The sequence below is a fragment of the Topomyia yanbarensis genome, chromosome 3, assembly GCF_030247195.1.
Source record: "Topomyia yanbarensis strain Yona2022 chromosome 3, ASM3024719v1, whole genome shotgun sequence".
Taxonomy (NCBI): Eukaryota; Metazoa; Arthropoda; class Insecta; order Diptera; family Culicidae; genus Topomyia; species Topomyia yanbarensis.
The window spans coordinates 8,245,145-8,269,772 of record NC_080672.1 but is presented as its reverse complement, the minus strand read 5'-3'; the positions used below and the strand labels follow the sequence as shown (position 1 = coordinate 8,269,772).

Here is a 24,628-nt window from a genome sequence, read left to right as displayed (position 1 = left end):
TTGGAAAAAGAGCATTCGAAATTCTGAGAATAATCATAACTCGATAATCCTCAAATTCTAGAATGTTTTTTTATGTCAAAGACCAACTTTCCTTACTTTTTTGTAGATATGACAGTCGGTTTTATCAACTCCATGGTGTATTTTAGACTGACAAAACGGGAATATTGACAAAATAATGACATTTTTCATATTGTTTAACATATCGAAACTGTTAAAATATTCTCCATTAGTCCCTAGACATATACACCCTTTCTTATTATTTAGTATACATCTCCCTTAAATGCAAAATTGAAAAGGATATATTTTCATTTTTGAATGTTTCAGATCTATAAGATAAGAAAAATATGCTCAGGAAAAAATTTAATCGAATTTAGCTTGGTTCGTCTGCTACAGACCATAAGACGAATTTTCAGGCGGTGGTTAACTATTCCCTATTTTTATAAGGGATTCGTCAACAGTGCTATCTTTGCAAATGTGCCACCTTATTTATTCAACTATTTTAATTTTATTATTTTCAAAAGTGCACATATTTTATCGCATTCAATGTTAAATGTTCGTTGATTTCATTGGACTGTAAGGGAACACATATCCGCCGGGTGATGCCAATCGAGCTCATATTTCTTTGGACTAAGAACACTAATTTATTTGATCAACTAGGGAACTAATCTGCAGGGCATTAAATGTGCACGGGCAAAACGTATGGTCTTGTCTGAGTGGAATGATGACTTTAATCATGTATGAGCGTTGGGAATTGACAATTCGCGAAAAGTATCGTAAACCAGTTACCAATTTTCTTTCTATCACTACAATGAACAAATGTTTTATTGTCATGTTCATTGGATTGCTTGTAGTCCATTAAGTCATGTTCAACATATTTTTGCTCATTGTTTTGAGTAAGTAGTACATGCACTCTATTATATAAACCGTAGCTTGATTTTTGTGCTAAAAGGCAACAAAACCAATTGTCCCTTTTTGTCTCCCATCTTCTGCGTTTTCTGGGTTTGGTACATTGCAGTTTTAAATTAGAATTTTACTTTTTTCTGCTTATATGTTGTTAGAAGTGACCAAAACAGTACTCTCTATGCTTGATCTCCCCTAGTTTTTTGTACTAAATTAGTAAACTAATTATGATCATTCTTCTTAGCTACCGGTGGTGGTCGAGACCATCAGACGAATTTTCATGTAGCTTGTCAGCTTGGACAACATCGGTTCAAAAGCTGATAAAACCAGGGGTACACAAAATCAGGAGCTGACAAAATTGTGTCTTCACTGTAATTACTTTATACATTAAGTACAGCTGTTAATTGCAAAGTGCTAGCAATGTGTGTTTGCTAGATTACAACCCATTATATCACCCCAGTAGGAAATTTTAATTTCAGACTAGCTGAGGTGAGAACAAAAATATTTTTCAATTTCATGTAAATCAAAGAAACTGAATCGTTGTGGGTTCCGTATATTCTCAGTTTTGTAGAACGATCGCTGTCGGTCCTATACTTTGCATCCCATGTTGCACTGGCGATCGATTCGCAGTTTTCGGTTGCAATTGCAAAGAAATTTAAAACTGTGCGTGTCCAAATAAGTTAGATCAATGTCCCAAAATAGCTGGCTTTGATACGTTTCACATTCTAAAAACAAACATCCACTTCAATCGGATTTGCATTCGGGTAGATGATTTCAACACAGACGAATTCAACTACTAGTGATCGAAATAATGGAGTGGAAAATCGATTACTTTCAGTATTAAAAATATTTGTTTTCAATGTAGGATTGATTTTGTTAATTTTACCTGAACATTCATAAAATTTTCTAAAAGTCACCTATCGGTCACATTTTGATAGAGTAGATTGTAGTAGATTTCGGACGAATAAAGTATGTAGTTACATTTTTCACACCGACAAAAATTCATCAGAAATCCTTCTGTGTATTCCATATATAAGTTGGCACGAAGTTCACCGCATTCAGTTTTAATCAGTTATGGAAGCACTAATTAGTGTTTTTTTCTTTGAACACTCGACTATGTGATAATCGTCATCGTGCTGCGTTGTGTAAATAATGATTTTCATTTAATGATGCTCGTTTTTTTGGTCCGTACGTATTCCAAGTTTATTTATTAATTTACGTAATTCAAGTTTGCTAATTGAATACCTCAACATCTAGGTGTTTCTCAGAACCAGGATCGATTGAAGATTTTTAGGATGTTCGCTTTTACACCGGTACTTCCGCACACTTGCAACACGCGCTCTTCCTCGATTGAGCACAGCTAGCGAATGAAGGGTGTGTTCTGAAGCTAACAGCCATTTGTTTAACATTGTTTCAATTAAACATAACTTCTATTGGTCTATTTTAAAGAATAACAACTATCTGTTCAGCTCACTCTAGCCTTCAATGTTTGGTTACCAGATACCAGCAATTTTATTTTCCCTCGATCTCTATCAGACGCTATGTAATATGTTTTGACATACTTTATATTTAGTCCGATTCTCGTAGCATCTCGTTCAAAATGCAAAAAAGCTATTCACACTACTCAGCGATCAACGTTTGTGATTTTAATGTCGGAGTTGGTTTTTAACCGCACTGCGTCTTACGAATCAGCATCAATAAGGCCTTGTTCTAACATTATCTGCAACAGTTCGTTTCGTTTCACTGAATCGTACGCTACACTAAAATCAAGCAAGCCAATGGCGAGTCCGCATGTATTGTATTCCTGAAATAATTTATTCTTCCGCAGGACGTTACATAAAAGGATAAAGCAGCGTGGAATATAATAGAGGTATCTACTCATATGTACGAAAGTCGCTCGCGATCAATTTACGATAATTCGAAACGAGCAATTTGAACTCCGAACAGCCGGTCATCAGGAGTATTCCTTCTTACTATCACTTCAATGATCATTTTCAAAGCAAAGGGTACAAAAAGTATAAAAAGCATAAAAATGAATGTGAAGAAGTTCACTGCGAAATGTTAATGACAAGTTGGCATCTCCACTCTCCCTATCAGACACGTTTTCATAATTGGGTTAAATGCCAAATTGCGTAATAAATATAATAAACACAATGACGAGGGATTTTGATCCATCGGCGGCTTAGAAAAAGAATGTGTGGAAGAAGAGCAATACTGGCAAAGACCGACTACCGTATGAGCGGTTCAAACTCGAAAGAGTGACGCAGAGTACTGCACTGGATGATCTTGTAAGAAAGACCAGGAGTGCGTTTTTACGCAGTTGCAGCATCCGGTGGCCCTACATTTTGTGACAGAGTGATGTTCTGGAGTGATGAAATGTTTAGCACTATTTTAGTACAAAGTTAGTGTCGGACCTTCATGAAACCTCAACAAGTTACTTTTGGAGGTATTCCTCAATGCAGATTTGTCGGTAGACGGTTCCAGATTTAATAAAAAACTGGCTTCAAAGTCTGTTACAATAGAAACCGATAATTTTTGCAAGGGATTTGCTTTTTTGGTTACAAACGTGTCGATATTCGTCGCGCCGGCGCGCCGCCGCCTATAGGTACCAAGAGCGTATCGCCGCTGTCGCAAGCCAAAAATGTCGTAGGTCACCGCCGATCGAAAGTGCATCGGCGCACGCTCAACGTCCGGAAGCATCTACCATAGGCCCATGTCTTCAATCTCCGTCTCAATAATACAAACCAACTTATATACACTGGAAGTCTCAGGGCCCCAAGGCCGGATACTCTAGTGATATGGAGGAACTCACTTCCTTCTAGAACCGTAAACTCAAACTAGCAGTTTGCGCGAACAGTCAACGCGAATATGTAAGCGGTTACACCGGTATACACACTAGCACGTACGACATACAAACGCCCGCGCAATCAAACACGTTAACATACAATCGCTGGATTCCTTCTCGATCTCGCAAATGTAAATTTATAAACTTATAAATGCAGTCTCAAGCGCGAATCTTCAAACGCTCTTGTTCGCGCGATCATTAAATGTTTACGTTCGGAAACTGCTGACCACGGTTCTAGCAGCCTTGGTACATGCTTTCAATTGGTCACTCTGGTGATATGGGGGAACTCACGCTTTTTTAGCATCTGAATTGTTTGCTGAAAATGAAGCATCAAATACACGGTCCGCGCGATCATACAAGAACACACGGGAATATGGGATTGGTCACACGGTTATAAAATCTAATTGATAAACGTGAAGTTATATACACGATAGCATACGCCCATGCGTTTGTACACGAACACGTTACCATAAAAACGTTCGAGTCCTTCGCGATGATACACAAAGGTGAACATGCAATCGCAAACAGAAAAAAACGCCCCGATAATTTAGTGAACGCTATAGCACTTATAAGCTGATCAACGTGGTCTTAAGCGCGAACAAATGATGAACGCTCGTTCCCAGGCGATCGTGAAGTCCCCCCTACGATACACAGAATATCGCAATCAAAATCATGGCCCGCTGCAATAGGCCGTAAGCAGTGTTTTAGTGGCAAAGCATTTTTCGTCTCGTCTGCAATTGTGGTGAGTGATTCTGACAGGGGGCTCTTCCGAGAACAAAGCATCGCAGTTGCAGTTGGACCACTTTCAAAAAATATATATCTCCGAACAATAAGTTCGCAGACCATACCCATCCATATTATATTCGCTCTGCAATTCAATTTCCTATTACGTTTGGAATAAAGGGTAAGTCGTTAATTATAACGACACTTTAGATTGATTGTGTATTCATTTCAGCTTGTATGTGTCGATGAAACTTTGTGATTGGTTTAAGTGAAATGGTCGACATTTTTGATAGGTGCCCTCCATTAGAGCTTGTACAGTCGTTTCCGGTACTTTTTTCTGTTTTTGTCCAGTTCCAAGTCATGTTTCGTCCTTTGCCTCCCTTTTGGTCTTCCCAAATTCGTGCTTTTCATGGACCAATAGATTTAAATCCGACGGAGCTCAACATATCAGACCAAAACGACAGGTTTTGATCATGCTGTCTCAAAAGTCACAGAAGCCAGACAGTTTTATAAATCTCATTGTTAATGGAGCTTTTGATCACGAATGGTTCATCCCGTCTACCGCAAGTGCATATGGCCTGCCAAATCTAGTAGTTTGAAGCGAATTTCTACAGCTTTTTCCGTTTGAAACCATCATCGACAGCAAACCTATTCTTAACCTGAAACTTATGATAAGGGTGATGTGCATCCATCAGTTTCCCCAAGTCGCAATGCGAAAACCCGGGATTTGGTTCTTTTTACTCATGTATGAAAAAGTTACGCAAGCTTGAAGTATATTTAGCGACTCACCCCATACTCACTTTGCTTCTTTTCTTTGAACTTGATCGAATTTTTTTCCTATGTTTAAGGTTTTAGAAGGAGCATGATTCTCATAACTACTAGTATTCAGAGGTTGTGGGAAGTGACTCAATTTTCGATTCCCCGAAAAAAAGATCTACACGCATCAACATTTTAATCAAAAAGAGTGAGAATTTACAATCTAGCAGAGTCCACACAATTAAATTCAATTTTTCTACCGCTTATTCAAAATTGCTACATCTCAACATATAAATGATCAAAAACCGATGTACTTATGGTCAGATAACGACGGTTCGAGCTCGTTAGGTAAGAGCGTAATATCGTCGGAGCAGAGGGTTACATCTAACATCTCTTCTCTGCCAGATCGTGCAAATGTTGGATTATTTCCTACATTAAGTATATGCAAATTTGTACTTCTTTAATAGTCCATCTCTCAAATTAATATCAGAGCTGCCTCAAATTATGTGGTGCCACTTATGAGTGGATGATACAACCCTTTTATAATCATCAGAAGGTGATGATTCATGTTTCGTTCCACGCCGATAGTATACGTTATTTGCAGTGCCAAATCCATTTTTGTAGTTTTCTTTCAGACGCAAGCGCAGATAACTAGTAGGCTTTTTTATTTTATATCCATCCTAAAAGCGGGGCCTTCGATACTCCGAAGCCCCTGGCACTAGTGCAGTGTACCCATGCGTGAAGACGGTTCTGCCATAATGCATCAGAACGGGTCTGGGTCAATTGGTATAAAGTCATTTAGCATAACGGACATTTGGCATAACGGTTATTTGGCATAATGGTCATTTGGCCTAATTTTGAGAATTGATCACACTTAAGGTCATTTGGCATAACGTACATTTGGCATAACGGTCATTTTGTATAACAGACATTTGGCATAAAGGTATTTTGGCATAACGGACATTTGGCATAACTTTGAGAATTGATCACATTGAAGGTCATTTGGTATAACGATCATTTGGCATATCGAACATTTGGCATAATTTTGAGAAGTGATCTCACTGGAGGTCATTTGCCATTTTTTCAACTACTGGGAAACACATAATTTAAGACTGCGAGAAATCATGTAATTCGGCATAATTTTAGGCCATGCTACTGCTGAAGATCTTTCCGTACAAATATTATTATTTTTAGGAAAACAGTAATTTAGCATAACGGTCGTTTGACATAGGTATATGTAGTGATGAAGTTATTGATTACCAGGATGTTTTTTGAGTGTATCCTTCCTTGTATGTATTATGTATTTTGATTGCATGCTGACAATAACGTTCATCGTTCGGAGTAAAGTTAGTTATGCAGTTGTAAGCAGCTGAAATGTAGATCAAATGTTTGAGCCTAACGGCAACTATCTAAATATTTAAATGACTTTAAATGAGTTGGTTTATCAATAGTACCAAAAATTGAACTACTACGCTACATCGCTTCAAGTCGCGTGCTGTCCGACATCGCTGTCGCTCCGTTGGACTTAAACTAATTTATAGCCCCTATGTTTGAGTAATCCGGGCAAACGAGTGGATCACAAGTTTGCTTGCGAGGGGCCGTCGCTTCCGACTCACTTGCGATCATAATTATAATAGCCAGAACAAAAAATACGTTGGGTGAATCGCTGTTTTACACAAAAATTTCAAAAATTAAACTCAAAAGAACTGCTCATATTTAAAAGAAGGCAAAATCAGTTATAAAATGTTGAAAATTCACTCGAAATATAATAAATAACAACACATTATTATTATTGCTTAGTGCTTAACCGTATGGGTCAAGCTGACCAACCGTACGGAATTTGGGAGGACAGTACGGATTTTTGGTCGGGTGTCCGGAAAAAAATACTTGTACGGATTTGTCCGGAATTTGTACGGAATTTCCAACTTCAGTGGAAGTGGAGGTACTCCCGGGACAAACAAAAATCTTCCACAAATGGAAACAGACTAAATAATGTTGCAAACTAGTTTCCCAGGTTCCAGAAATGCAATTTTTGTTAGCAAATGGAAACCGGTGAACAAGGAGAGTGCTAAAAACTTGATTTTTTTTAAATTTTCTCATAAGCTGTGGAACTAAGCAAACTTTGCGATTTTTTCTAACATAAAAGAAAAAATTTTAACTTTTATGTGTCTCACTGTTCGCCTCGACTAGTTGTTTAAGTCGTTCTCCCAAGTTGTGCATATTACTCATTTTTACTTTTCACCGAATGAAGTGTTTAGTAAATTTTTAGTAAATTTTGGGAAGGTATTTAGTAAATTTTGGGTGAAAAATTATCTAACTTCGATAAAAGTGAAACAACTAAAATGAGTAACAAGCACACATCACATGATTATTCTGATTTTTATTAGGGTAACTGCTTTAAATATATTAGAATGTTAAAATCGGAAGCTAAAAGAAGCTCTTCCATGTAACAGTCGTTTAAAACAAAAAACCGGTATAAAATCCGTAATAAATATATTGGGTTCTTACAAAGGAATCTTCTTCATCCGACTTTCAATCTTGAATGTAACGTTATACGGATTTAGCCACAAGCCAATTATGCTGGAGGTTGCAATTTTTTTCGAGTGAGAATTTTCTAAGTGATTCTCATGCTGAAGGATCTCTGTCCGATTTTTATGCTTGATGTTTATATTCGATTTTAACATTTTAAGATAGTTGAAGTGGGTTTTTCAAAGCATGTTCTATCCTTGCGACTTTAATTTTCGGTCGCTCAAATCTAAATACAAGATTCTTAAAAAAGCGCTAAACAAACATTCTATAGTCGATCGAATCGAAAAAACAGGTTTCGGCCGGGTTAAAATGATTTGGGAAAAAACCCGGTTACAACCCAAAAATAGAAACCTCAGCGATACATAATAGAATAGCGGCATAATAGGTATTGTGTTATATATCAGGCTCGTTTGTATCAAAAACCGTCCATATTTACTGCTGTATGTTGTTGTGATGAGATCTGTTACTTCTATTTCAGTTATTGGGGTTATTTTATATTACGTGGATGCCTCTTTGGCCATAACCGGAAACTCTAGTAATATGGGAGAACTCACTCTCTTCTAGGATATGAACCGTACATTGCAAATTAAGTATCAGATACATGAAAATCCACGCAAATATGCGTCTAGCCACACGGTTACAAAACCGAATTTATACACGAGAAGTTACATACACGCTAGCACACGGGACAAACACGTTCACATACAAACGCTTGAGCCCTTCGCGATCATCCACGCATACCTACGCTTACGATCTTACAAACAGGATAACACTCCGGTGACTAAGTGAACGTTCTAGCACTTATAAATTTACAAACGCGGTCTGAAGAATGAGCCTATATACGCTTGTGTTCAGGCGATCATGAATTGGTTATGTCCGGAAATTCTTCCTCTCGGCCCTAGCCGCCTAGGTCCATGCCCTCAGCTGGACTAATCAGAAAAAATGACGCTAATATCTACTAGACAATACCTTCCATGGCGACATGACCGGGAACTCTAGTGATAGAGTTGATAGTGATAGAGAACTCGCTCTCTTCTAGCATCTGAACCATAAACTGAAAATTAAGTATTACATTAACAGTCCGTGCGATCATCCAAGAACACACGCAAATATGTAAATGGACACCCGTTTTTAAAATCGAATTTAAGCCTGCGAAATGACACGCTAGCACACGCGGCACACAAACATCTACGCGACAAACACCCACGCAATCGAACACAATAACATCCAAACGCTCGAGCCCTTCGCGAGGGTACACAAAGACGAACATACAATCGCGATCATCCATGTACAACTACGCCCAAGATTTCATAAACACAAAAACGACCCCAATGATTTAGTAACCCCTACAGCACATCTAATCCGATTAACGCGGTCTCAAGCGCACACAAATAAACGCTCATTCCAACGCGATCGTCAAGTTCATTCCACTGCACAACTGAACCGTACAGTCGATATCACAATCAGAATCACGGCCTGCTGCAATCGGACTGAAGCAGTGATGAGTGATTCTGATAGGGAACCCTTCTGATAGGGAACTGATCGTTTAGTGTCGAGATATGTGAATATTAAAAACAAAAGTGGAACTCTGGTCAAAGAACGGACTTCGAGTCTTTCCGTATTAGCCCGAGTTTTTGGAATATTTAGTTACAGGTTTGATAGCCTAGCCTTGCGAAAGTCACCTCTATCAGATGCCATCATATCAGGCATTCAATAATGATAATTTTCGATAGATTGCGCCAGGCAAACAAAATCATTTTGCAGAACAATCTACAACATGTCGTTGATCGTGAAGCACTATAATTAAATTCAATATCCTCGTGTTTATGGATAAAATCAAGATTCAACTGCCCCGATACGGTACCTCGAACTTGTGATACGGTCTTTAAAAGTATCGCTGTACAGAAAAGTGGAATCGTTACAAAGGATACATGAAAAAACTAATTATGCCTAGATTATTTCAATGGTGATTACACGGTAAGATTACGTCCTTCCTATCTGATCCGACAATACAAAACACGACAGTATTATTTTACAAATAATGCTTTGCAGTTATCAATGACAGATTCCTACCTCCATATTCTATGATGAAACGGCTCACTATCATAAAACGTAACAGCAGTCGTTAAGGAAACTCATCTCTGACAATTAATACCAATACACAGTCTTCAATTCCGTTGCCTGATCCCCAAATGGTTGCCAACTTTGTGACACTTGTTCAGGCAATAACGGCAACTGCATAAAACCGTGAAAACTGTGTGCAACTTCAAATCAAAAGCCAGAGTTCTCAGTTGGACGAAGAAAAAAAGAAGATCCAACCGTGCATGTACTGATGAGATGAATTCGAAACGCATAAGCATTTTATTTTTAATTTGTCGATTTGTAACAGCTGTTTTTGTGAATTTGAAGTATAGAATACATCCTTTTTATTCCAAAATTCGAATCTGAAAAAAAAAATCTGCGCACGTTTCGGGTCTTTGGTCTCTGTACTAAGATTCTAATCAAAATTCATAATCCCGGGATTGGATGGTCGTGGATATTTAAATTCGAAACCTAATTATTTTATCCAATGTGCTGAGCAACAGTCTGTTATAATTTCGTAAGATCATTTCGATCGGAATATCTAATTTTCTACAGAAACCCATATAATTTCAAAGAACCTTCCTGAATGGCAAGAAATTTCAGTTCGTCGTGAACTTAACATGAAGAATGTTAAAAAGAAGGTATTTTTTCTGGATTTTTTAAAAACATAATGCGAAGAACGAAACGATGTCTCGGATTGGTCGAACTAGACTTAGATGGTAAACTAAATCTAGTTTGGTTCCATAAATTATAACTGCAAATTAAAGAACAAATGTACATGAAGGAATTAGGTCAAGACACTACAACAGGAAACTATGGCATATAATTTTTGTGCTTCATCACTTACATTGAATCCAGAAAATATTTCGATTATAGAGGTTTTAACATTAGGGTCATTTGCCTCTTTTTTCGTGGTAGGTATCTCTTTTGAAAAAAACTGTAACCTTGTGTGCGGGATTGGGAATCGAACCAATCGATTTACCAACTACGCTATGCCAACCCCTAAAATCATTGTTAAAAATTCCATTGCCTGTAGTAAAATATAGTAAACAAGAGAAACACTAAACAGTCTTAGAAATCAACCTCTGTGTTCTAAATTTTGAAATGAAATGTGTACGGATTTTTCTTAGCCCACAGTTGCATTCCCCTGGTAAACTACACATTCGTTTGTTATGCCAAATGACTTTCAGTGAGATCACTTAGCAAAATTATGCCTAATGTCCGTTATGCCAAATATCCGTTATGTCAAATGAACGTTATGCCAAATGTTTGTTATGCTTGTTTGTTATTTTCAAAATTATGCCAAATTACCATCATGCCAAATAACCGTTATGCCAAACGTCCATTTTGGCAAATGACCTCCAGTGTGATCCATCCTCCAAATTATACCAAATGTCCATTATGCCAAATGACCTTATGCCAAATGACCCCCCCCCCCCAACGTTTGATAAATGTGTAAAACCTCCCGCAACAATTCATAGGAAGCCAGCGCTCGCACTGAAAAAACAGCCAGTACCTAGAAATTAGTATACCATCTAAACCCACGACTTTCGGCACCTTGTCTTTTGCGCTTGATTTGTTTGGAATTGTTCGCTTGGAGTATTTTTGTTTGCCTTCCGCGCGTCGCTGGCGGTCCGAAACGAGTTTCTTCTTCTTTTTTTCATTCGCTTAAAATCTTGTTTCACAACGATTGATTTATTATGTATGCGTATTGTATGCGTGTGAGGTGAGCTTGAAGTATCGAAGTGCGCTTGAAGGCCTAATGTCTTTTGGATTGAGGGACGGAATCGTCGTCGTCATCATCTAGGTGTTGGGTCTATTATAGCAGTAGAGCCTATTGTTACCATATTTTTCACTCCTAGGTTTCGAATCGAAAATGTGAGTTTATGATATCGTAATATAACAAAAACTTTGGTGATGTAAAAAGTTCAGAAAGTTTTCTACCATAACGAAGAACATATTTGTTGAGAATTGTCGATTAACTTAAATTTTTAGGTAAACAAAACATACTTTCTTAATTCTAGTAGCTAATTCACCTTCAGCATAGTGAATCGAATCTCAACGATTTGCGCGCTAAGCGAAATTCATTTATATCAGCGACACATTTTTGGCAAATTTCTACTTACAACACAAGAATTATAAAACATATTTCACCGAAACATACCTTAAATTTAAGTGGAGAACATTTTTATTAATAATTCACATTAAAATTCAACACACAACGATAGATTAAGTGTATGTTTAAAATAGACACAAAATAAATACGATGGTTCATATTATTACGTGATTTCTTCAAGCGCACGACCACAATCGAAGCAATTATTTCACATCCTGCATACGGTATACAATCATCCGTGCTGCCAGACATTGTGGAATTTGAATTTTTTAAAAGAGTTTTATGCAATTGTCGACACTATATACTATATTTCATTATACAATTTACATTAGAGAATACATCATACCAACGGTATAATCAGTTGACATTTTAGGACAATAATCAATATTTCAGTTGAATATACGACATTTTGGATAATATTCATATAACTACACTTTCAACAGAATGCAGAAAATCTGAAAAGGCCAAAGTTCATGAACAAGATGTAAACGATATGCATTTGTATTGTTCAGTGATACTGCAACGAGTTATGCACTAATGATGCGCCCATCCAGCTCGATTTGTATACATTTATTTACACAGAAACAAATATACGAAATGCAAGGGCGAGACGTGCAATTGTATTATTCTACTAGATAGTTATGGTAAACTTTGTTTTGCACAGCACACACAAACGATAGCATAATTCATGTCATGTTGAACTATATGATTTCGGTTCAAATCTGTACCTTGTCGGCAGAAATCCCTTCCGCATCGGAATAACACGATTATCGACATTATCTAGAAATTATTTTACACACGAATGATTCCCTGTAAAATAACAACAACATCAAGAGGGAAAAAGAAGACCATCTTAGCATGTCCCGTCCCAGGTGTACGCACTATCAAAGTATACCTGTTTATTCACCATTATGATAAAAAGAGCTTTGAAACTTACAAATTACATGGAAAATTTGAAAATTTTACTTGTTTTTGGTTTTCAATAAAAATAGGAAAAAATGCGAAAAAAATATTCTGGCAGCACTTTGCCCCATTGCTGATTTGGTCCTTTAAAGAAAAAAAACTTTACACTGTTGTCATCGTCAGCTGTCATCACGAATTATATCGGAATCGGAATGTCGATCGGGAACAAATTCGTTTTATTTTGTAGCGATATCCTGCTGAAATAACCGTTTGGATTAAATCGTAGACCATTGCGTAGTAGTGATCACATACACATTTCAATGGAGCCGTTGGATCTACGGATGCGAATCAGCGATGATGGCGGTCTCGTGGATATTATTGAAAGTCAGGACTTTATCGGCACTGCTTACAGTGTTCCATTCAGAAAAAGGTGGGTAAAAATTAATGTTGAGTGCTACCCTTGAAAAAATTGTCCGAATTGGCGAACGAAGCTTTTTGCGTAGTCCTAAAAACAAGATGCTTTGCTCACGTCAAAGCTCGGATTGTCCAGACGCGTCAAATTTATGTCATTCTGAAAATCGTGCACTGAACAAAAAGTGTAACGTCAACACTTGAATGTGTGAATCATTTTAAATTCATTTTTAATATATTTTATTGTTTTTAGAGTAATACCACGGTCGTGCAATCGATAGTTTCTTTCGACGAAAGGAATCACACAAATGAGAAACTAAAATAAAACGAGGGCTGCTGGTAAACGAGTATAATTAGTATAATTAATTGGTATAAAAGTCTCTAAGAATGTGATCGAATCGAAAGAAATTTATTTTATCCGAAATTCATTACTACTAAGACTCGTGAGATCAGTACCATACATCCATATAAAACCATATGTTATAAAAGTTAAGCAATTGTATGATGAATGGTAGGTCTTTCCAGTTAAAAACCACATTTGAACACAATTTTCCTAGTTTTTACAGAATATTGAAATTTGAGTGAGTAATAGTGAATCTTCAGGGTGTACCTCGAAAAAATTCGGTGTGCACCATAACTCAAAATCTCCTGGACCAATCGCTTTGAAATTTCGCACAGTTCTTCACATTATTGCCCATGTAACTACCGGAGCGTTTATGATAATTATTTTTACAACAGTATATCGGATTGCGGCTTCAAAGTGCTTCAAAGAAAATCGGATTTAGCTTCAAAGCTCTCGATCATTACCCGATGTGAAGAAGAACCACAGACTAACAGATATAACGCTATGAGGGAATTCCCTCTAGAACATCGATCCGGCAATTTTCCCAGAACACTAGCTCCACCTTTTTTCACGGTCCCACTCATTTGCTGGTGGGTTACCCCTCAGGTTTTAGAACATTTTTTCACTAGAGGTCTATCCCTCATATGCATGCTCATATGTCAGTGGCGCCATAATTGCAAATGTGGCCACAGTCCCAACTACAAATACATTTAAAATGACCGTTGAAGCGGGCGAAGCATTGTTGTCGAGTGTTCTGTCTGTTAGTCTGTGGAAGAACTACCAAAGTTCAATACGATTGTTCCGGTAGGTTTTGAAACAAGTGTGACGTAGTGCCTCCGGAGATTCACTTGCATTCGCTCAACTTTCAGTATTTTGCTTTGAAAATTTGACAGAATATAGTTCAATTGTGTCATTAGTATAAGCAAATTGAATAAATATACTAACACTCTTTCTGTATCCTATTAACAAATTTGTTAAAAAAATGTGCTTTTGACCGAATTAGCCTTATTTTCTTCTTAATGACATCCTTGACAAGTACTTTCAAGTACTTACACACGCTTACGACAGAACCGGTCGCGCCAAATACTTTTTGAACGTATGGTCGATCGCACCGATCTCCCGGTCCAAGTGTCGGAAAGATTTCGTCATCGTGCTGCATCTTCCGGATACTACTTTTTCGGTATACGTATCACACTTATTTCATTTTGTCATAGCCTATAATTCATGTGTATAAAATATAAAACTGCTCACTGAAAAATTGCATAAATTTCAACATTTGCAGGCAATAACAATTTTTGAAAGCAGAAGAGAATTTTTGAAAAATGGCGTTTTACGTTTGACTCTAGCAGATCCTATTCGATTTTTATGAGCATTTGATTTTTGTTGTATTATCAATTATATGAATAGGTAAAATAAATGTACGAAAACAGTTTTTTAAAGTCAAAATCACATTATTCCGAAACCGCTAATTTCGGAGGTTTAGCATCTTCAAAGAATTTTACGTGAAACAGCATATCATTTGATAAAATATTTTGGCGCAAAAGGACACAAAGTCTGTTATTATTTATTTGAAGGAAAAATTCTCCAAGAATACCTTTAGGAGAATTAATTACTCAAATTATTATATCAGAAGATGGAAAATTCTTCGAAATTTTAAAACTTCAAAGATGATATTTTGACAGCAAGTTCGATTTCTATCAAACACCCACTGAGTGTTTCGCTGGCTATACCACTGACCCCAGGTAAGTAGAAACAAAATCTTTGTACACTCCTCCACAAGAAACTTATTCGAATACTGTCTATCTATTATATTATTCACTATGTCCTACATCAACAGGTACCTACATTCCATTTTTCGAGAACATTTTTTTTCTATTACATTGAACTACACCAAAATTTTGGTCGTTTCTTTAGACGTTAGTTTTTAGCATTTTTACTGATTTAGCCCTCCAGAAGTCGCGCAAATGAATTTGAACAAGAACCATTGGTTCCCTAAGACGATTTTGATAGATTTTCAGAGTAGCGAATACCAAGTGCACTAGCGTGAGCGACGTAAACTTTTCAAAAGGTTTCGCGAAAATAAATTGTTCCAGTAGTGATGATGATTTTCTTTACAAAAAACGGGTTTTGTGAGTTTTTTAATTTTTTCTTTGCCATTAGAATTAGTAATAGTGATTCAAATCAAAGATAATACTGGAAAGTTCGACGGTATTCGAAATATTTTGCACTCTTAAAATAACATATGACGTAATCAACGTAGCGACGTATTTTTCTTTCTGATAACAGGACTTTACCTGTTCTGATATGTAAAATTAAATATTGTGAGTCTTTTGATGTAAAACTCAGAGTATATGTCCTTAGAAAATACATTTCTTTATGATACTAAATGTAAATTTATGTGAATCGAGAGGCTCCTTTTCTGGTGCATCTTGCAAAACGTAAAGTTACAAGATTTTTTAGCTGTGTGCTCACTGTGAAGTGACTTTTCGAAAAAAGTCGATATCGAAATATAATTTGAAATATGCACACCGACAAACCGACATGACAACTAGAACGATTTCAGTATAAATGTTTGGCAAATAATTTAAACTAATTCACGTTGGAACAGTAGCTTCATCTGTATAATGAGTTACACATCATTACGCAACGTGTCTCTCATAAAAGAACACTAATGTTTTCTAGTAAATGTCTGAATAAGATGAGTTTGACATATTCAAACGAGCAGAAGTTTTTCGTATTCAAATGAGCGAACGGACTTCATGAAAAACAAATCAAAAAAAAAAAAAATTTCAAACACATTAATTGATAAAACCATTCCATTTTCGTCGTTAGAGAATGGAACGGTTTACTATCAGATTGCAAAGATTTTTTGTCGAAAATGCAGTGTATATCGTTTACTCTGAATTTAGCAGATTCACGGATATTTTGTCAAAATATCAAATAATTGTCAACTGTCCAACAAAACCGGAACATATATTTCTAAGATCATTGCGCGCTTCAACAATTTCAAGTTTAGTTCAACTTCTTTGAGTTACATTTCTTGACGCTATGGTTGTCAATTTTCTCTTGACCAGACTTTTACTGTAGGAACTCTAAGCAATACATGACTGTTTCCTCGATTATTAGAGAGTTGACGCAAAATTCTGTAACTCGTACTGTCAAATGCAAATGTCCGTTTGACAGTATGGGTTACCGATTTTTGCGTCAACCCTTTAATAATCTCTTGTCAAATCTAAACCTAGAGTGTCATGTCAGATTGTCGGTGGTATGCACGCTAGGGTGGGACAAAAATTAGATTCCTGCTCCGAGCAACTTTTTAGGTTCCATTCAGGTTCTAGAACAACTGTGTAAATTCTTAGCTTGATCAGTGAAACTATATTTTTGCGCCCACCGTTCAAAGTTTATATGGGAAAATTAACTTTCACTAAATAATTCCTCCAGGAGTCTCACATTGCTTCCTAAAAATAAATCGTTATGTGCCTTTTATGGGAAATTTAACAGAGAAACAAAGTCTCGAAGACCACAAAACGATCTGACGCTTGAGAAAAAAGTTAATAAGTAGAAACTGATTGATGTTCTGACGATTGATAAAATATTCTTTTTTTCTAGCACCACTGCTATTGGTTGTCCAATTATATGCAATTTCGTTTTGATCTTCTCTTAATGTGTCTAAAATAATTATCTGTACTGTTTGGACACTTCACAAGATTTTTAAAGGATAAATTGAAGCTTTTTTTGTACATAAAAAAATAAAGTTAAAAAATTTGTATATAATTTGACCGCCAGCAGCAGTGATGCTATGAAAAGTGAAAGTTTCATCAATCTTCAGGGCATCAATCGGTTTTTGCTTAATAACTTTTTCCACGAGCATCAGATCGTTTCGCAGTCTTCTAGACTTTGTTTCCTTGATAAATTTCCTATAAAAATCAGCCATCTGTATATTTTTAGGAGGTAACGGGCTACTCTTGGAAGAATTATTTTGCAAAAGATGATTTCCCCATACGAAATCCCATGTAAACTTTAAACAGCGGGCGCAAAAATATAGTTTCACCGATCGAGCTTAAAATTTGCAGAGTTCCTCTGGGAGCTAAATGCGACACAAAAAGTTACTCGGAGCAAAATTTTATTTTTTTCATATAACCGTGTCCCACTCTAATGCACGCGTGCACTTCATCGGTAGCGTGTTATCAAGAGTTGCAATTCCAGTTCTAGTTCTTAGATCGCCATGATAAATTGATAAAATTCGATTGAGGATATGTATTTCTTTTTCTTTTTTTGATTATAGAGGTTTTAACCTTAAGGTCATTTGCCTCTCCGGGTGAGAAAAATCTCTTTTGAAAAATTTATAACCCTATGTGCGGGGTCGGGACTCGAACCCAGGTGCGCTGCGTACAAGGCAATCGATTTACCAACTACGCTACGCTCACCCCGATATGTATTTCAAATATATGTAATAAATATATATCTCGATTTTTTGGCCCAGCACAACCCCTTCAAGGGAAATTCAATTTTTGCATGCATAATGCATTGCTTGAGGAACTTCCCTCTCGCAGGTTGATGGGATTGACGGTATTGTAAACATCATCAAGCCACAATATATTCAATAGAGTTATCTAAATATAAGGACCTTCGCTCTTTTTAGTTTTTATTTGCACCAAGTTCTACTACTAGAGGTTAATTAGTTCTCATGTTAATAATCCACCAAACATTATGACTACTGAGGATTTGATTTATATAAGAAGCCCGCTTCAAGATGTTGATTACAATACGCCTCGATAGTGGTGTGTCGAGGAGGCCGGGAGGGCTGATATGAGCCTTTTGTCTGTTCTATACCTTTCCTCTATTCACCAGCTCATAACCAACAATCAACCAGTAACAAATAGATAATTGAGAAAGGATGTGCTATGTGTGGTGATTGGCTATTCAAGTATTAGTAGTGTTTGAAGTACTAATGTATGTCTCATGTGATGATCATAACTTCAGCTGTATCTTGTACCTATCTAATCTATTACGTCTCTCATATATTGTCTTTTATTTCTTCTTTTCGAGTCCTATACTGCCATTCTACACCCGCCTTCAGCTGAATCAACAACGATGGTGATAGTGAACGTCTTAACACTCACACATTCTCAAACGCGGTCTCAGCGGGAACCTACAAAAATGCCATCGTGCACGCGATTACGAATCGGTGACGTCCGAAAGTCTATCCTTGATCCTAGAAGCCTAGGTCCATGCCTTCAGCTGGACCAATTAAGAAAATACGCCCATACCTATTAGACAACACGTCTCATGGCAACATGACCGGGAACCCTATCGATATAAACGATCCCACTCTCTGCCAGAATTCAAACCGCGCACTGAAAATTTAATATCAGACTCACGGTTCGCGCAACCATTCAAGAACACACGTTACAAAATCACGTCAGCGCACAAACGTTAGAGCCCCTCGCGATTTTCCAAGCAACCTACGAACTCGCAAACATGATTACACCCCGGTGATAAGGTGAAAATCTCAGCACTCATAAACTTACCAACACGATCTCAAGTGTCAACCTACAAACTCCCGCGCTCGCGCCATCATGAATCGGGATCGTCCGGAAGTATCTATCCTCGGTACAAACAATCTAGGTCCTTGTTAATTATTAAAAAATAATAAAATTGAAAAATAACTACCATATCCACTAGACAAAACGTTCCATGGCGACATGACCGGAAACTCTAGTGATATGGGGTAACTCTCTCCCTGTCAGAATGTGATCCGTACACCGAAAACTAAAGATCAGAATAACGGTCCGCGAATATATAAATCGCCGCAGGGTTTCAAAATCGAATTTAAACACGCGAAGTCACATACACGCGAGCACACGGGACAAACACGTCAACATACGCACGCTTAAGCCCTTCGCGATCATCTACGCACACCTATGCCCGCGATCGCGTAAACTTGATAACACTGCGGCAATTGTGTGAACGTTTCAGTACTTACGAAGTTACAAACGCGATCTCAAACGCCAACCCGCAAATGCGCGATCATGAATCGGTCACGTCCGGAAATCTTTAACCTTTATTCTAGCAATTTAGGTCCATACATTCAGTTGGACCAATCAAAAAAAAATAAAGCTCATATCCACTAGACCACGCGTTCTACGACGACATGATTGGGATCTCTAATGATATGGAAGAACCCACTTCCTTCTGGAATCTGAACCGTACACAAAAAATTAAGTATCAGATTCACGGTCCGCGCGCGATCATTCTAGAACACACGCGAATATGCGAAAGGCACACGGTTATGAAATAGAATTTATGCACGCGAAGTTACACGTTAGCACACGCGACATACAAACGCACACGCGATCGAGCACATTAACGTACAAATATTCGAGCCCTTCGCGATGATACACGCGATTCCGAGTCCCTACGCCCGCACATGCCTGAACCGTACAAAGAATATCACATTCAGAATCACGGCCCGCTACAATTGGCCTATTGCAGTGTTTTATTGGGCGACATTGCCTGTCTCGTCTGCAAATTGTAGTATGTGATTCTGACGGGGAGCCCTTCCGAGAACCTAGCTCTACAGCTCCAGTAGGACAACTCTCGAAAAAAAAAAATAATGCATTGCTTGAGGAACTTAAATATTTTATTCACAAAGCATTTGTCCTATTATTTCAAGGGTTGTTTTCTTTCGCTTAACCATTGATTTGATTTGACTTTTGAAATTTATCGCACTGATATCGTCCCAGGCTGATTTAAGCATTTTTTCTGAGCCCTACCGCTGTGTTATGGAATATGTGTTATCAAAAAAGTTGCGAAACATCATGTTCTAACTGTTCTTATTCGATATAATATCCGAAGAGATTGATAAGAGTAATGAGAAATATGTCGTCACACTGTTAGATGGATTAAAATCGTTTTTCTTGGTTATACTCGTACTCTGGTTATGTAGCAAATTTGAAAATAATCTATTATTTCTGAAAAAATCAGTTAACTTTTTTTGTTCAGTGTATTTACATCGAGCAAGCGAAAAACGCAACGAAGCCCTTTGTAGTTTTTTTCAAAGATTTGTATGTATGTGTTCGTTGTGATCGGAAAGCAAATACAGAATGATTTGCTTTGCAAATCATGTAATTGCGTCCATATTAGGTGTATTTCTATACCCTCCGGCGCAATACGGTACGTAATATGATGTTTTAACTCCAACTTTTTTCGATATAGGGAAAATATGTACACCGTTGAGGTAACAATTGGTTTCATGGGGTGATAATGGGAACGCACAATTGAAAATTAGTATCTCCCCAACAAACAACGAAAGCTGAACAAGCCTTTAACCAGTGAGAATAAGCTGAACAAGAACTGTTTAAACCATTATCCAGCCAAAATGTTTGTTGGGTCTTTATATGGAATATTGATCGATATATGTTAAATAAGCGTTATGTAGATGCATGGTGCATAGAACATGGTAATCTATGCAATGGAAAGTTATTGATTTCATTACTTCAAGTAGACGATATTTAAAATATGATACGAACCCTTGCATAATATGGTTAAAATAGGCTCATCACCCTATCTGCGCAGCTGAGCGATCGAATCAAAAAGAAAAATGTTCCTCCACTACAAAGCCAACGAGTGCGTTGTGTGATGTATTTGGTTGTGTTAAATGCATATTGCGCGTATGCTAATTATTTTTTTTTGCGCGTATGAACTCGGAAGGAAGGGAAAATACGATGTCTAAACCATTCCATTTCCAAAGAAATAATTCATCGGTTTGTGTTCCGAAGAACCGAAGTAGAATTTGTATTGCACTTCGTTGGAAATCACCCCGTCCAGTCATCGTTGGATGATAAAGCAGGCTCCTGCCTAAGTTCAAATTGATGTTTTGTGTGCCTAACCCTAGTGGGAATTACCGAGAAAGACAAACGTTTCGGTATTGTGGTCGGAATCCTTTCGACGGATAACAGCTGTTCCAGGTCAAAAAGTTCTAAAATGAATCATTCCACGGAGGAAAGGGGTTTAAGTGGTGACTACCCTAGCTTGCGAGGGACTACAATAATAATAATGGAGAAGACAGAAAATTCTTCTGAATTCACCGGTTCTTTAATCGTTTATGAAGAACTCTTCAACGACATGGTGCTTAGTTCCATTGAAAACAGTTGGACTTAACATCGTTCAATGCACGTTCAAAAGTGTGTCCTTCGACTTCATCCACTTATTGCTCTCCATTCTTGTTAACCCCATTTGATTGTCTTCTTCATTTCCACTTTTACTTGGCTCGATTCATCACTCAAAACAAAACACGGAATGCAGTTCGGTGTAACGAAGTCAGCCGGCCTCCGCTTCGTCAGAAAGTGGCAAAAGAGGTCAATTTGCGCTTGCATGTTCGGAATGACGATATCGTTCACGAGAAATACTTAAAATTTTATTGTTACAGGCTTCTGTTAATTGGCCCGTCGCCGATACGAGTTTTCGCTGGTTAGTTGCAGTTTGTGGTTGAAAAAATCCAAATAGTTCTTAATTACGTACCAACTCTATCGATTTTCATATATATTATTATGACGCTATACGGACTACCGAAAATTTTTTTTTTTGTTATTCAAAAAGAGACCTCATTACTTAATCAGCAAAAGTTGTTGGCAACGAAAAAGCTTCTTAAACTTCTCCCATCATTCAACCTGTTTCGTTATTTCCGCCGCACGGCTGAAATGGGTGCCGTAAACAAGCACAAATAATACCCTCGTCAAGCAGTAACAAAAGCAAAAACGAAACGAAATTCATCAGAAATCTAATAAAATTTAATTTTGTTCTAGGAAAAAAATTGCCACCCTGGCTGAGCGAAACGACCGACATCCGTGCGGGGCAAAAACTACTACTACTACTACCCTCTACCAGGAAAACTCTCGGTTTCCATCCGAACAGTCCGTCGCACAGAGTCAGTTAATGAGGACGTGAAGGACAAGCACGCGCCCCCTCCTCGCCTGCTGCCGGAGAAATCACCGAACCAGAGGCAAAAACAAAAACAGACAATATAAAGACGGCCGACGAGGTAAGAAGAAGAAGAAGGTATTTTCGGTGTAAACCAATCACTCTTCTTCGTCGAGGATTAGTTGGAAGAGAGTGCGAGGAAGGTTGCGAAAGTAAACTTCCGAAGTGAAGTGATACAACCGCTCATGGGGACTAGGCATAGTCGCCGACAGCAGCAGCAGCAACAGCAAGCGTACCAAGTGCAGACAGAGCAGAGCCAAACGCAACGGCAGCATCAATCGTCGTCGTCAATTTCGTCGTCGTTGGCAGTTGGCAGCTGGCCGAACGGCGGTGAGTTTGTGGAAACCGATGCAGATGAGCAGGAGTCTGCCAGTAGTAATAGTAGTAATAGAAGTAGTAGTCTGGTCATAAAGATCTGTATGCTGATGATGGAACCGAGTCAAGAAGCCGCGGGGGTTGATGGTGGCGAAGAAACGCACTCTACCACAACGGTATTATCTCAGCATGAGGCTGACGGTGGCAGATCGGCATCGACGGAACCTCCAAAATGTGGCTGTTATGAAAATAGCAATTGTTCGATCAGTTTAGCACCTAATACTATTGCCGCTAATACTACCAATAACACCAATAGCGGAAGTTCTTTATTATCTTCAGAGGATGTGTACAGTGGTGGTAATAACAATCAAACGCAAACGGTCGCTTCCAAATGTGGCTGCAATTGTAATAACGATAGTGTCAACAACAATGAACCGATTAATAACAACATTCATTCAGCTGTAACAAGCTCAAGCACAGAAGCGAGAGCAACCGTTTCATCTGCTTCAGCGAGCGATTGTGCAAACAACAATGATGCTGCTCTGATTAGTGATATTCTGAACAATCATCATAATCTGCTGCATCATCATCATCACCTTCATCACCACCATCACCATCACCACATGCCATCCTGGACGTGTCCAACGTCTTCCTTTCTGGCGACGGTTACAACCGCTTCTTCTGTTGCGACTACGTCCTATCCAGTGAACATGGTCACTGCCACCGCCAGTAACAATGCCAGTGTTCTGAACCGTACGATGCAGCAGCATCAGCAGCAGTTGCGACAGCAGCAACTGCTACTCACACCCGTTCCGCCAGCAGTTCCTTCTTCCCCGGGCCCAGTGAGTCCCAGTCTGATGGTGACGGCCAGTACCGTTTGTGAGATGAGTGATAAGTTGAGTGATTTGAAGCTGAACAATGGTCCCAGTTGTACTAGTGAACTGCACACCGGTAGCAGCAGCAGCAGCAGCAGCGAGGAGCATCCCTTCAGCGTCGGAGAATGTCCTCGGTGTGCGGTTGCATCCGCGAATCAAAGATCTACCGCGGAGACGGAGGAGAAAATACTGAACACTACACCGGGTAGCGAGAAAGGTGAGTTGGTGTTTTTTTATTTCTATTTTTTTTTTTTGCGCTATTCTATTGTGTTGAGTAGGTCGCTTCAAGTGGGCGAGCTGAGGTAAGATGATAGTTGGAAACGACCTCTAGAATTTTTCTAGTGGTTTTCTTGATGGAGCACGTGTGACGATGTGACTGCAATTCACCATCGACAGCTGTTCCATTCATTCATGGCAGAACCACAAAACAAGATGGTTTACGTTGCAATTCAATAGTTATTAGCGAGGATGTGTGTCATTGATGAAACCTCGTTCGATTTGTGCGGTTTTTAACTGCAGTTGATGCAATTAATGGTGTCATTGGTGGCAAAATAATTGACTAAGATCGGTGGCAGAAATGAGCTGTAGCGTTCGCTTTAAGTTTCCTTGTAAACGATTATCGATTCCCTTCAGAATAGTCTTTCAACTAGTTTCAAACTGAATCGTTTGTAGAATGCTCTTCGAATTTTGAACTTTTAAATAAGCCGCTTCTTTGTTCGTAAAAAAATCAGTTCGATAAATGAAGCATTATTGTGTTATTCTAAATTTACAATTCAAGTTATTAAAAATAGTTGTTGGTGTTTATGTTGTAGTTGAACGACTTTCACAACAACATTAACTATTAGGAA

General features: G+C 38.1%; 1 protein-coding gene across 1 annotated transcript in view; it reads left to right on the top strand.

The window, feature by feature from the left end:
- LOC131692801 (probable serine/threonine-protein kinase DDB_G0282963) overlaps positions 1–24,628 on the top strand; it is a 164,061-nt gene that overhangs the window by 44,341 nt on the left and 95,092 nt on the right. The window contains exon 2 of the mRNA XM_058980089.1: positions 22,416–23,997. Within this exon, the coding sequence (XP_058836072.1) occupies positions 22,776–23,997 (1,222 nt within the window). The 5' untranslated portion in view covers positions 22,416–22,775. The remainder of the gene's footprint in view (positions 1–22,415; positions 23,998–24,628) is intronic.